The 15,621-nt window shown below is 38.9% G+C and overlaps 1 protein-coding gene across 1 annotated transcript in view; it reads right to left on the bottom strand.

The window, feature by feature from the left end:
* Window positions 1–15,084, bottom strand: part of LOC143890001 (actin-related protein 3) — a 73,487-nt gene extending 58,403 nt beyond the window's left edge. Inside the window, exon 1 of the mRNA XM_077394474.1 lies at window positions 14,683–15,084. Coding sequence (XP_077250589.1) covers window positions 14,683–14,732 — 50 coding nt within the window. The 5' untranslated portion in view covers window positions 14,733–15,084. The remainder of the gene's footprint in view (window positions 1–14,682) is intronic.
* Window positions 15,085–15,621: the final 537 nt, after the last annotated feature.

A 15,621-nucleotide genomic window follows, 5' to 3' on the forward strand; every position in this document is an offset into this window, starting at 1 on the left:
TTGTCATCATCTCTCTATCTCTATTTCTCTATCTCTCGCCCTCTATGTTTCTGTTTAGAGTAAAACCCGGTTGAAACTCCTGTCTATATACAATCAGAACCACTATTTAAATGTGTAGAACGAAATTTTAGTTCTCGGAACCACTGTTGATATGTGGGAATCAGTATTTGAAATCCCAATAGGGCAACCCAAGAGGGGGGTGAATTGGTTAATTAAAAATTTTGCCTTAGTTAAAAACGGTATGTAAGATTAATCCTAGATTATTCTAACCCTTGTTCAAATATACTTATAAGATAAAGAAGAGAACTTACCAATTTGAGCAATTTATATCTAACCCTTATTAATTAAATAAGATAATAGAATTATGGTTTAGATATGACCAAAACACCAAATGCAAGGAGAGGAGAAGAAGCACACTACAAGGAACACAAGATTTATAGTGGTTCGGTCTATCAATAAGACCTACTCCACTCTTCCAAGTTTGTCTCCTTGGGTACTCCACTAATGGTGAGATCCTACATGCCGAATCTCCAAGCTATATAAACACTTCTCCGCCTCTGAGGGAACAAACCCTCTTTGCACAACGCCTCCGAGGGGACACACCCTCTTAGCTCCGGATTCACCTTTCTTAACGGGCTGAATCATAGACCCTCGATTACAATGAAGAACAAATAAAGAAAAACTCTCTTAGCCTCTTGATAGGCTTGATACAAAGATAATAGCTCACCACTCTGCAAAAGAATAAGCAAAAGAAAGCCCTATGGAGATCCTCTTGTTGAATGTGAAATACACAAATCAAAGCATAGAAGAGGATTAAACTAAAAACCTTGGATTTGAAAGTGTACGCTCAAATAGATTTGAAATGATCTTACAAAAGGTTGTTTAGTTGGTCATGGATAGGATATATATAGCCCAAGAAGAAATATGACCGTTTGGGGGCATTTTCGTAAAAAACTGGGTAGAAAAAGTCAAGTCGTGCAAGCCCCAACGGCTAGTTTTCCAGACGGGGTCGGTCGATCGGGGTGTCGCGGTCGCTCGCCCTTTTGGGCGCTCACTTTTTATTTTCAAAATTCGTACCGCCACGGTCGACCGAGGGTATCGCGGTCGCCCGTCGTGAGCAATCTGGACATTTGATTTTTGGTCCAGAACCTTATCCGTGGTCGACCGGCCCTATGTCGGTCGACCGGCCCAGCCATGCTAGATGGCTCTGAAATTTTCAGGAGCCTATCCGCGATCAACCTCGGTGCCTCGGTCAACCGGCCCTCTATGTTTCGGTAGGTGCTGGATTTCCAACACAATTATCGCGGTCGCCCGGGAAACCCTGGTCGACCGGCCCTGTTTTGAAATCTTGTTTTACACATTAAGACTCTAGCTTTGGGCCATGGTCTTTGGGCTTTTGTCCAAGGTTTTCAAACATGTTTTGGGGTATGTGGATGGTTTTCAAAGATGTCAAGTTTGTTTATGAAAACCATTTTGAAAACCTTTTGAAAGTGCAAATAAATTTAAACATGAGGACTCCAATACAATCTACAAATATAGAACCTTGAGTCTTCTTGGATTGCCTTGGCTCCTTAGCACTTTCTTGGACATCTTCAACTTGAGAAAGAACTCTTCAACTTGCTTTGCATCTTGTGACTTCCTCCATTCTTTGAACATGTTGAGTGGTACATGAGAAGGTCACCAATGCTAGTTCATCTCCAAGCTTCTTCAGGCACTTTGCTAGGCATGCTTGTGGGATCTTTGACTTGAGCTCTTGACTTGAACATCTTCCAAGGATGATGTCTCCAATGAGTGTACAAGCTCTTTGGTTCATTGCACATGTTGATCCCCAAGTCGTGTGTTGTGTTGTGTTGTGTAATGGCGATATGACAAGTAAAGTTCCTGTCTAAGGCACAACACTATAAAGCAACACATTAGTCCATAAAAACTAATCAATTTGGGTTTGCTAGCATCAAAACAAGAAGGTTAAGATGAATAGTTGAACCCATGGGAACCCTTGGGCTAACAGTATTTAGTCCTCACAACCACTAAGTAGTGGTTCCAATGGTATGAATAGTGGTTCTGAATGTGGAAATACACTGACGACCCTATGTAAAAGATCAGAACCACTATTTAAACACTCAGATAATCTATTTATATCATCATAACCACTATGTAGACCTCTGAACCACTATATAGTGGTTCCGAGAGTATAAATAGTGAGAATAAAAAGTTATGCAGTCAAAACCACTATAAAAAGTGAGAATGAGTGTATAAATAAGGGTTTAAACACTTAGAACCAATAATTATACCTAGGAACCACTATTTACCACTATGTAGTGGTTCCGAGGTATAAATAGTGGTTCACACATTATAATAATATTTCATTGGGTGTTAAAGTTGTCATGAATTTATGAACAGTGGTTTAAATAGTTGTCTAAACACTCAGATCTTATGGGGGTTCATAGTTTAGAAGACCTAATACTTGTTTCGAGAGTATAAATTGTGAGAATAAAAAAGTTATACAGTCAAAACCACTATAAAAAGTGAGAATGATTGTGTTTTGAAATCCCAGGTGTGATGGCAACCCAAGAGGGGGGTGAATTGGGTTTTAAAAACCTTTGCCAAAAATCAATGCGGAAGCTAAAAACAAAGGCAAATAAAATCTTTAAGCACACAGATGAAAATAAACCACAAATGCACAAAAAGATAGAAAGAGTGCACCCGAGATTTATAGTGGTTCGGTCACTACCAAGGACCTACTCTACTCCACCAAGACTTCTTGGTGATTTCACTACGGATTCCCTTAATGGAGGGGAATCAACCCAATTACAACTTGGTTCGGCTCCGCCTCGCAAGACTCGCCACGAACCGGAGAAAGCTCCGCGTCTCCAACACTTGCTCTTAGGAAGGCTATGCGTCCCTTCGCACTCGCCAAATATACAATGTATGATCAAAGAAAATGAAAATATAAAACCCTCTTCAAGGGTGGATGAAGCTCTCAAGCTCATACAAATTTTCTCTTCAATGATGTACAAAGTTAAATCCTATGCTCAATCCTTAACAAATAGCTCACAAGAGGCTCAAGGAGGTTTCCTCACACTTAGATATGTTCCAATGAGGTTTTGGTGTGTAAAAATCTAGTTTTGAGGGTTAGGAAACTTATATATATAGCCTATTTGAAAATAAGATTGTTTGGGGGTAAAACTGTAAAAAATTGGGTTGAAAAAGTCAACCTCCGCAAGCCCCAACGGCTAGTTTGCCAGACCGGCGCGGTCGACCGAGCCATCGCGGTCGTCGGCCCCTATCAGGTGCCCTTTTTTTTTCAAATATCTTACCGTCGCGGTCGACCGGCCCCATGGCGGTCGCCCGGCGAGGGCTACCTTTCCGCTCAAAATTTAAGCTCAAAAACCTATCCACGGTCAATCGGCCCTTGGCTGTCGCCCTCCCCAAACCATGATGGAATGCTTCTGTTTCACCAGAAGCCATTCTGCGGTCGCCCGGGGTGACACCCCGGTCGACCGACCCGCTATTGAAAGCCAAGTGCTGGATTTCCAACACTCCTTCCGCGGTCGCCCGGGACACCCCGGTCGACCGGCCCTGTGTTAAATTCCATTTTAACATATAAAATGCAAGGGTCTTAGGCCATGGTCTATGGGCTTTAGTCCTACATTTTCAAGTTCATTTTAAACCTTTGTTAAGTGCACCTTGGTCCTCTCATAGGTACTTGCGAAGGATTGGGCTTTTACATTCTAAGACTTGACAAACACTTGATTTCTTCAATGTCTTCATCTCTTCAAGTCTTCATTGTCACCATGGATCATCTCTTCCATTCTTTTGGCTTCACAAGGTCTTCATGAAATGCTCTAAGCCTTCATCTTCCTTTGGCTTCAAATGAGCTTCTCCATTTAATTCATGCCACGATCCATGCAATGTCCTTGACTTTTGTGTTTGATTACTTGAATCTCCAACACATGCACTTCAACATCAAAAACATTAGAAATACAACACAAATCAACTTGTGTTTGGAATCACTAAAACATAGAAGATTGCCAACGTGGGAACCATTGGGCTTACATATTTATAGGGGTTTAAACACTCAGAACCACTAATTATACCTAGGAACCACTATTTACCACTATGTAGTGGTTCCGAGGTATACATATTGGTTCATACATTCTAATAGTATTTTATTGGGTCTCAAAGTTGTCATGAATTTATAAACAGTGGTTTAAACACTCAAAACCACATCTAGATGAAAAGAACAACAATTAAATCTTTACAAGCACTAACTGTGGTTTCAAGATTCATGGAAACCACAATTACAGTCAAAACCACTATAAAAAGTGAGAACGAGTGTATACGTAGTGGTTTAAACACTCAGAACCACTAATTATACAGTGAGAACCACTATTTATACCTCGGAACGACTATTTACTACTAAGTAGTGGTTTCGAGGTATAAATAGTGGCTCCAAGGTATAAATAGTGGTTCATACATTCTAATAGTATTTCATTAGATCCATTATCTTTTTTGGAATGCTTTTCGGGTCTTAATTTCTGAGTCCGGGTCACAATCTATATTGAGTCGAGTGGGACCATCCACCAAAGCATCCTAAGTCCGACTTATATTGTACATAGTTAGCGCTTAGAGTTAGGGATGAAGAGAAAGTGCAAAGAAACTCTAGATGATGGACAATTTTTATCCAAACAAAAATACAGAACATGAAATGTTGTTTGAACTTTGAAGTTTTAAGTTTTCCATAGGCTGATCCTTGCCCTTCAATCTACAGAGGTTTCCATAATCTGAATTTCCTCTATTGATTGGAGGGCTAAGATCACCCTATGGAAATGATTTTTTGGGCACAACCTAGTTGCATTGTGGCCCATCTAATGGACGGTTTGGATCATCCTATGGTGTGACCCGAACAGTACTTTTTGAAAAATGCTGGAGTATACGGGTTTACACCTTATAAAAACTCTTTCTAACGAAGAAACAATAGGTCTTCCATACCACTAAGTCAAAAGCCAAGCGTATTTATGTAATTGAACACAATTTCTATAAGGGCAGTGATAAATTCATCCCGTATTTTTTCAAAATAAATTCATCCCGTATTTTTTCAAAATGGAATGTACAACCCACACCATAGGATGATCCAAACCGCCCAATTGATGGGCCACAACATAAATAGGTTGTGCCCCAAAAATTATTTCCATAGATGATCCCAACCATCCAATCTATAGAAGTTTCCATAATCTGAGTCCCTCTTTAGATCGGATGGTTAGAATCATCCTATGGAAATGATTTTTGGGGCACAACCTATTTACGTTGTGGCCCATCAATTGGGCGGTTTGGATCATCCTATGGTATGGGCTGTATAGTCCATTTTGAAAAATATGGTCTGAATTCATCCTAGAAGGGGGCTGTACAATGGAGTTTTACCAAAGGCGATGGACTTTCAACACTTGGCGTGGGGAAGAAGAAGGTAAAGAGGTGAATAGGGTTTGTGAAATGCATTGGGATCCGTTTCTCAAAAAGGTGGAGGAAAAAGCAAGTAAAGAGCATTCTTGTCTTAAAACATGCCTTGGGATGCGTTTCACCCCTTTCTCAGAATTTAGCCAACTCAACCCTTTTTCATAATTTCAGTTATAAGTCCCATTTTTTTTATCATTTTCCCTATGTTTTAGTATGATTTCTATTGAATTTATTTAATTTTGAGTGATGTTTAAGCAGGTTTTGATGGGCTCATGAAAGAAAAGCATAATTTTGAAGAGCTAAGAATCTTTTCAATTTGGAAATGGTGTAAGATCTGACACAGGTGTCAGATCATATTATATTTGGCAACTTAATGTGTTTAGGGTTTAGGAAAGCTTAGATAGTTAATTTAGAGATATTAATAGTTTTGAAAAGTTTTGAATTAGAATTGCTTTTGCCAGCAGCATAAAGTACACTTCCTATTTAGAGTCGATGAAAACTTCCCTAACACCAGCTGATCGAGGTGTACCTTTGATTCTAATAAGAAGCTTGCTGCTACCATCAAAATTCAGCTTAATCCACCCAAGACGGGCAACGAAATGTCAGGTGGACGGGGGGTCGTCTCAGTGGGGCCTACTCATTGACTGACTATCCCAAAAGTTAAATCTGGTCTCAAGGAAAAAGCTTACCAATAGTGGATTGTGTCTGATCGAGAACTTAAAGCTAAGTCTGGCCTCGAGGCAATTGTTAGTTATTTCTCGACTATATTTTAGTCGGACTAGAATGATCTCCCTTGGAAATTGGGGAACTCACACAAATTCTCCTGGAGAAAGCTGCTCTCCTTGAAGCTCGATTCTCAAGAGAAGTGAGCATGTTTAGCTTAAACAAAGACCCCTAGCCCTGACGGTTTCTCCCTATGTTTCATCTAGGTGTTTTGGGAAATTATTAAATCCGACTTGATGCAAGTGATGGAGGAATTTTATTACTGTGGTAGTACATCTAAAGTTTTCAGCACCTCCCTCGTCTGATTTATCCCGAAATTAGAAAACCAAATACGATTGAAAAGAAAAGATGAAAAAAGTGGATAATTGAATTAAGACAGATTTAAAGGGATTAGATTTGCCAACAGATCTAGTTTTGGGCCTCTAGGAATCCACCTAGAGAACAAAGAATACAGCAATGTCAAAGGAATCCACCTAGATGGTCTGCTCTTTTATTAAAGGAATCCACCTTTGATCCACCATGAATATAAAAGTTGAAGAAAAGCTTCAAAGCTCTCAACTTTATTTCATAATTTCGCAAACATACATACATTAGTGTGAAGACCCCTTGTATAGAGCATATACTTGTCCTATTATGACTCCAAACCTTCCCAATGTAAAGACTCTAAATCCTAGACACTTTCCAAATCTAAAAGAGTCGAAAATAAAACAAACTCTCAATGGGAAACAAATCCCAACAAGAACTCTTCTTAAACAAACATAAGACTCCATGGGGAAACGTAAATCACATTTTCATTCATTGCAAGGTGGCTCAGGAGGTATGGAGTAGCATTTTGGAGGGATTTGATATATCCTTGGTGTTCCCTAAGGGCTCGTTTTGTTTGTAGGAAAGGCCTTTCCACCTTGGAAAGGCTTCCTAGGGAAAGCCTTTTCTTTTCCTTTGCTTTCAAGGGAATTCCTTTTCGTCGTTTGGTAAAACAAATCTGAAATAGAAAGCTTTTTCCTAGAAAAGCATTCATCTCGTTTGGAATCATGTTATTTGGAAAAGAAATATGAGAACATAGACTAACAATAGCTCAGATATTTACGCTGAGGAGCTGCTCATATTTTTACGGAAAATGGGAAAAATAGAAAAAAATGAGAAAGTCACATGACTTATCTAGCTGGTGCACCCCTCCTTCCATCCATACCATACACTTTTTATAGCATGTTGAACTATCCTGTTGCAGCTCAGCCATTCAAACCACCACATTTCTTTTCAGCAACAATGAAGTCCGAATTTGAACCAAAAATTGGCATTATCTAATGCTATGCAGGGAAGGATTTTCACAAAGAGCAAGAATCATCTATTTTCTGGAATAGTGCTATTGTCATAAATGTAGGAGCCTTTATACTTATTTTCTTGTTTCCAACCGTGGACAGTCATTAACATAACAATATCCATATGATTAGACTACATGCCCAAGAGTCAAAAACAGTCACTTGCTACCAACAGAAGCCATGATTCCACGCCCAGTATATGTTGTAATTGATCCAAAATTTCAAGCATTTATGTAAGAATGCTGCTATTCTAATATTTCTGAACTCATCCCACCTTGAAGGAATTGACAAATCCCTTGATTTTATGCTACAATGATGAAGCACCAAGCAAACACCCTGCTCAGTAGCAGCTATATACTTATAAATCCGAGCGTGGATTATAAAGGGTGGGAATAAAACCTTTCAAGAAACTATTGATTCGGATAAAGTCTAAGCACTTCAATTTCTCCCAATATTTTGAGGTTTCAAGTTTCAATTTCAAATTAATAAAGAGACATTAACACAAACATATCATATGCACACAACCATCACTAACAACATCTTAAAAATAAAACCCAAAAATCTTCGAGGGGGATCTACAACAGCATCTTAGGTAAAGATCGGTCCGTGGGCAACCCGCTACTAGCAGAAATATGAAAAATTGCAATAAAAAAGTGGGGTGTCCCTAAGTACTGGGTTAAAGACAAATGAATAGGGTGTTTTAGTCAGAATTGAGGAATGCTATTTCACCTTTTTCAATGTCTCATGTCACAATCAGGTCATTGCTATTTTCCTCTTCACGCATGTTGTTATGATTTGATTTGTGCATTGATTTGATTTGCCTCACTTCACCATTACTAATGATGCACTTAGATGACAAAATGCATTATAGGAGAGAAGAGAAGTGGGTTTCAAATTGGATTTTTGTTCCAAGGACTTGCTTGGAAGTGGGTTTCTGTTCCAAGGACTTGCATAGAAGTGGGTGTCTGTTTGACAAGGCAGAGGATGGTGCTGCCGCCAAAGCAGCCGCTAGTGCATCATGATGATTTAACAAAAACAGAAAAACGGCAGAAGCATGTGGAGATGGTAGCTGTGGTGGAAGAGCACGTGGCGATGGTAGCCGTACCAGAGGAGGGAGATGGCGATCTGAACTTCTTCTTCTTGATCTCGAAAGAGAGGGGAAAGCCGAGCACACCTAGAACGATATACCGAACTGAACATTGGGGAGAGAGAGAGAGAGAGAGAGAGAGACAGAGACAGAGAGAGACAGAGACAGAGACAGAGACAGAGAGACTCGATATTTCTTTCCATCTGGGAAAGGAAACATGCATCCCAGGTTTTTAGGTGAAAAGATTTTCAGTAATTTTGGAGTGCTTTCCTTTCTAGGCGGACATGGCTTTCCACCGAAAAAATCTTTCGTGCTAATAACCAAACACTGGAAAACGGTGAAAACATGGAAAAGGCTTTCCTTTCCAGCTGTTTCCACCGCATTCTTTAGAACCAAACAACCCCTAAGAATCTAGTTGACGCTTTGGAGCATTGGCAAATAGCTCCTTAACGGAACAAAAGTAAGATATTGTGGAATATATCTTTCCTTCCAGTTATCTAGGTGATGTGGAAAGAAATGAATGCTAGAATTTTTAAGGGGTATGCTACGAGTTCCTCATAGTTATCCTCTAAGGTGGTGGCGCTAACTATTTGTTGGGCTAAATCCCTTCCATGTTTTATTTTGTATCCGGCCTCGACTTGTGGAATGGGTGGAGGGAGGTTTGCTACAGCTCAGAGGTGAGACCTTCGATTGTTCAGGCTTGGGAGCCTCCTGGTAGTGGCTTCCTTAAGTTTAATTTTGACAGCTCTAGCTTTGGAAACCCTGGCCCGTCCGGAATTGGGGGAGTGCTTGGGGATGAAGAGGGAGTAGTGAGGTGGGCTTTTGGGGGCCCTATTGATGTTGATGACTCTAGTGACGTGGCGGTACACCAAGACATGAAACTTTTAGTGGGTGAAGATCTAAATCGAGTGGTGGTAGATGGGGACTCTTCCAACGTGATTTGTTGGTTGATTGGCTCTCATGTTTTCCCTTGGCGCTTTGTGGATCTTTTTAAAGAGATAAAATATATTGTGGACAGCTCGTGCATCTCCTTTCGTCGAGATCAGCTAATGGCGAGGCGGAAAAACTTGCTAAGGCTGGGGTTCATATGGAGGCTTTTGAGCAGTTCGATTTCCTTCCGCCTTGATTTGTCTTTTATGTTTTATCTTATTTGCTTGTATAGATCTGTTGTATTCCCCTTCTTTGTTCTTTGTTTTTTACCATCTTGGTATTCTTCTTTAATGAAATCTTTGACCATTCAAAAAAAAAAGACTTCATGAAAATAGGACACCAAGACCCGAATGGAATCTTTTTTTGTAAAATTCGTAATGCATTTGTGGGCCCATTTAAACCGCCCTTAAATTTAAGTAACTTAAGTGATTTAGATGAGAAAAGACTCTACTGACCCTATTGAATTAAAGTCACTTAAAATCCTCAATTACAACCCTATAACTAAAAGAAAAAAGAAAATGGACCCCTCTAATGAGTGCAGGCCCCTTTAGACTTCCTCTTTGGTTGATGGTCTCCATCACCTCCCCTCCTTGGGGATTTAGGCATATCTATAGGGAGATTGTGGGTATTTTATGGGGCATAGTGTACCTTCTCACATATTCATAGGGAAGGAAATACCATAGCCAATTTGTTGGTTAATTATGGAGTTTCTTGTTGGAGTTCTTTGGCATGAGATACCATATACATTTGGCATGAGATGCCAAGGTTGCAATGGTTGAATTCTTTGTATTCTTTTTGCTTACTTTCCCTGATTTTTAATAAAATTCCACTTGTTCAAATATTCATAATAATAATAATAATAATAATAACAGGGCGATGATTTTTTCACGCCCCTGCAGTACGCATTCGCCCCCCTTTTAATGTGATTTGACGTCAAAAAGCATTAAAGTTGCCCACTGTTCACGTTATAAGGGGGTGAATGCGTACTGCAGAGGGGTGAAAATACCATCTCCCTAATAAAAATAAGGGATTTGCTAAGGTCCATCGCAAAAGGCTTTTCGCGGCTGGTCTGTCGCAATTCAGACCAGCCACCTCGTGAATGGAGACAAAAGCTGTTGTCTCCATTCACGAGGTGGCTGGTCTGAATTGCGACAGACCAGCCGTGAAAAGCCTTATGCGATGGACGCTAGCAATTCCTTAAAAATAATAATAATAATAATTTTTTTTTGAAAGGTAAATTTTTTAAAAAAAAATTGACATTTTATTGAAAGTAGAGGAACAAGAGGGACGAGTAATCCCCCTGTATTACAACATTTCAATGAGTACTAGATTTGGCATACCCAACCAGAGGTAAATAATAATAATAATAATAATAATTCTTTATGCCTACTTAATTTAGTTGGGACAAAGTCTTAGTTGAGTTGAGTCGAGTTTTATGCCTATTTAATTTAGGGTTTCTTGTCAAACTTGGGATGAAAGAAGGAGAATCAGGTAGAAAAAGAACATGAGATGCCAACAACGTGATCTTCCTCAAGATAATTGAGGCAAGCTGACCCATAATGTATACAGGAGACAGAAGAAAGGCAGACATGGAACTTCTTGGCAGACAAAGGTTTCCAAGGCAAGAAAAAGAGAAAGAGGACAGCATTAAATTGTTCTAATATCCTTCTGTAAAAATTGCTGATATGACTGTTCAAGTGGCTTATAATGGGAACTTGGAGAAATTGGGAGTGATAACCTTACACACGCGTTCTATTATAATGGGAACTTGGAGAAATTGGGAGTGATAACCTTACATACGTGCTCTACCCATTAAAGCCCGTCCATAATTCAAACAAAATTAATCTTTGTGGAATGATTGAATTTCAACAATGTCAAAAGTTCAGTCATACACCACCACTATGAACAAAGAGACAAAATAAACCAAAAAATTGGGTCTTTAATTTGTGTGAAACTTCAGGTTCTAAAGTAACAAATTCCTTTGTGTGTAAATCCGTGTTACATAAAACAACACAACCTACACTGGAAGTAAATAAATATAAGAGAGAGAGAGAGAGAGAGAGAGAGAGAGGAGAGAAGAGAAGACATGTCAAAATGAAAAGAAAAAACATAATTTTTTTTTAATGGCAAAATAAAAACAGAAATTTAAGCCCCACTTGTTCCTGATTCTTGGCAAAATTGTGAATTCAGTCGCAATTTTGCCAAGAATTGACTTAGAATCAATTTTGTTGATTCTACAATGCGAACCAAATCACAATTTTGCCAAGAATTGGTTTTGGACCCAAAATTGATTCTCAAAGTCCAAAAAAAAAAAACAGGCATAAGCAAAATCTGTTGGGACAATTAACTGGAGCATCATAAATAAAGTAACCAAAGTTTAAAACTCCAGTCACGAAAATCTCAGTACCGAATTCAAATAGCAATGATATTCCAACCACCTCTTGCTCTGCCATAAATAATAACATAATCAGGCCAACTTCCTCACAGACATTCACTCCAACGCTCTATTAAACAAAGTACTAAACTGATCCCTAGAAGAGGAAAAAACCTAATCCCCCCCGTCCAAAAAAAACCAAGAACGCACGCACGCACACACCACCACCACCCCAAAAAAATCAACTTTTACCATTAAAATAGAAAATATAAAGAGAAAACGAGTTTTCCTACAGCGACACAGAATAACTTAACTTGCAGAATTCAATTCAAAACCCAACAAAATGCAAAAACTCTACTAAACAAAATACTGAACTGAGCCCTATGAAAAAAGCACCTTACAAAACCTAAAAACCAACCAAAACAATGAATTGTTAACATTAAAAATAAAAAAAAGAACGAGAAAAAGAGTTTTCCTACAGCGACACAGAATAACTTGCAGAACTCAATTCGAAAACAAAAAAAAATGCAAAAACTCTACTAAACAAAGTACTAAACTGAGCCCTAGAAGGAAAAAAGAAAACCCTAAAAAAGCTAAAACCCCCAAAACAATTAGCTGTTCCATTAAAAATAGAAAAAGAATCAGAAAAAGAGTTTTCCTACAGCGACACAGAATAACTTAACTTGCATAATTCAATTCGAAAACAAAAAAAATGCAAAAACTCTACTAAATAAAGTACTAAACTGTTACGTGCCTAAATGGGAACCACTTGGCTGGAATAAATTAGTTTACATTTATTAGTGGGTAGGATTTGCTTTGTAGTTGTTTTGGATGTGTAGGACTCTTAAAGATAAGGATCTAGATTAAGGATTTTCTACAAATAACTTGTACGTAGCCTTTTTTGAGGAATGAAGAAAGCTATCCCAAATTTGTGTTTTTGCACAAAAGGAGGAACGACACTTCCCTCGAAGTGGGTCAAGAGGCCGATCTTCCCTCTAAGAAGATCAAATCCATTGCGAACCTATTTAGGTTCGTAACAATTGGTATCAGAGCAATCGGTCCTGCGCCATGGCTACGTCTTCAGAGATTTTGGATTCGATGCGTGGAGATCTTCAAAAGATCAAAACACTTGTTTTGGAAATGATGGAAGGACATCGACGGTTTGTGGAAGGCTTGAACAAGATCGGGACAACGATCGAAAAATCGTGCACGATGAAAAGGAAACGGCGAAACAAAAATAAAGGAGAAAAGAGGAAGAGGGAAAAAAGCAGCTAGAAGAAAAGCCACAAAAGAAAGTTCGTCACCGAAGAGTCTACCGTTCCTCTCACACTATCCGATGCCAACGAAAGATCCTCACCCACAACCATCCGTGCGTCAACGTCCCAAACATTTCAAAAAGACACAACGGAGGTGCTTTGATGAACGGCACGAGAGATCGACTTGAAGATGGAGTTGCCGCAATCCTTGGCGATGACGTGCGGAATGCAAAAAAAGACTTTCGGAAAATGCAAAAGATTTGATTTTTCACAAATTGGTCCGAAATATCCAACCTTGAGGACAAGGTTGATTTCAAGGCGGGGTGGAATGTTACGTGCCTAAATGGGACCCACTTCGCCGGAATCAATCAGTTTAGATTTATTGGTGGGTAGCATTTGCTTTGTAGTTGTTTTGGATGTGTAGGACTCTTAGGGGCCGTTTGGATACGCGGATTTTAGAATCTAGGTTTTTAGTTTGAAAACAGTGTAAAAGAGGGTTCATGATCAAGCTGCTCTATGCTGTCCTCACAGCGTTTCTTGGATTTTAAGTGAGAAATTCAGGTTTTAAAAATCTCTCCCGCATCCTGAGATTTCTAAAAGCTGGAAATATGAGAGGATCTGCTACTCTCTTATTGACGGAAAGAAGGGCGAGAAGTCAAAAACGACGGTTGGTCCGCTTCTTCTCTTGTCTCTTAGCTACAATTTTGAAGAAATCCCAGATTCTAAAATCTGCGTATCCAAACAACCCCTTAAAGATAAGGATTATCTAGATAAGGGATTTTCTACAAATAACTTGTACGTAGCCTTTTTTTGAGGAATGAAGAAAGATATCCCAAATTTGTGTTTTTGCACGGAAGGAGGAACGACCCTTCCCTCGAAGTGGGTCAAGAGGCGCCGATCTTCCCTCTAAGAAGATCAAATCCGTTGCGAAGGTTCGCAACATAAACTGAGCCCTGAAGAAAAAAAAAACCCTAAAAAAAGCTAAAACCCCCCAAACAATTAACTGTTCCCATTAAAAATAGAAAAAGAATGGGAAAAAAGTTTTCTACCGCAACACAGAATAACTTAACTTGCAGAATTCAATTCGAAATCCAAAAAAATGCAAAGACTCTACTAAACAAAGTACTAAACTGTGCCCTAGAAGGAAAAAAAAACTTTAAAAACCTCCGAAACAATCAACTGTTACCATTAAAATAGAAAAAAAAATGAGAAAAAGAGTTTCCTACATCAACACAGAATAACTTAACTTGCAAAATTCAATTCTAAACCCAAAAAATTGCAAAAAAAAAAAAAAAAAAACTCTACTAAACAAAGTATGAAACTGAGCCCTAACCTAAAAACCACCCAAAACAATCAACTGATACCATTACAAATAGAAAAAGGAATGAGAAAAAGAGCTTTAAACATCAACCAAGAATAACCTAACTAGCAGAATTCAATTCCAAACCTAGAAAAAATGCAAAAAAATATATACATATATATCTAATTCTTCAAAAGGAAAAAAAAAAAAAGGACGAAGAATATGAGAATGGAGAGTACCCGGTGCCATTATCGATGACTACAGCGGGACGAGAAGTGGCAGAGTCCATGGGAGAGGGCGAGGGTGGATCCGCCTTTGAGATCCGATTAGGGTTTTTTTAAGGCATGGGCTCATGGTCGGTGGATCCAAATCGACTTAAATTTCAAGGGAAAGCCCCCACTCAACAACCCAGCTCTTGCTTCTTCTCTTCCTCTTCCTCGAATGAAAAAGATTCCATCCATTTCAACTCAACACACTCAAAAAACAAAGGCACTTCAAAAGGATCAAAATCATGACCTACTTTTTCTCTACAAATTCCTTAATTTCTGTCTAAGCTAATGTACTTTTTCTCTACAAATTCCTTACTTTCTGTCTAAGCTAATGCAAGTACAGGGTTCTTCGTAAGGTGTAGAGTGCTCATCTTGGTGAGACCTCGTTGTAATTAAGTAGGCACAACACATTGACACAACCACTACTGCTTAGTGGGGTCCCACCTTTACTTGATCATGGCCGTCCATCTTTTAGCCCATCTTACGTTGGATCTCAATTGGTCAATCCTAGTATCTAATACTACATTGGCTGGTTGGATGCATGGATTTTATAATCCACGATTGTAAAATCCTGGATTTTACAAGTTAAGTGCCGTTTGGGGATATATGGATTTTCTAATCCAGGATTTGACTTTACAAGCTAAAACCTTGATTTTAGAAGCTAAATACTGGATTTTGCTAGCTAAGACAAGGATTTTACAGTCCTAGATTATAAAATCAAGGTTTTAGCTTATGAAATCCAAGTTTGGCATCTGGATTATAAAATCCATGTATCCAAATGCCCTAATTCCTGGATTTTTCATTAAATGGTGTTTACACCCATTTTAGGGGGTTTAATCGGTCTTAAATGACCAAATTATCAAGTGACAGTTTATTTGAACTGAATCAACAAGTTACATGTCATGTTGA

The sequence above is a fragment of the Tasmannia lanceolata genome, unplaced genomic scaffold (genome assembly GCF_043159265.1).
Source record: "Tasmannia lanceolata isolate RefF3 unplaced genomic scaffold, GAP_Taslan_0.1 ptg000013l, whole genome shotgun sequence".
NCBI lineage: Eukaryota > Viridiplantae > Streptophyta > Magnoliopsida > Canellales > Winteraceae > Tasmannia > Tasmannia lanceolata.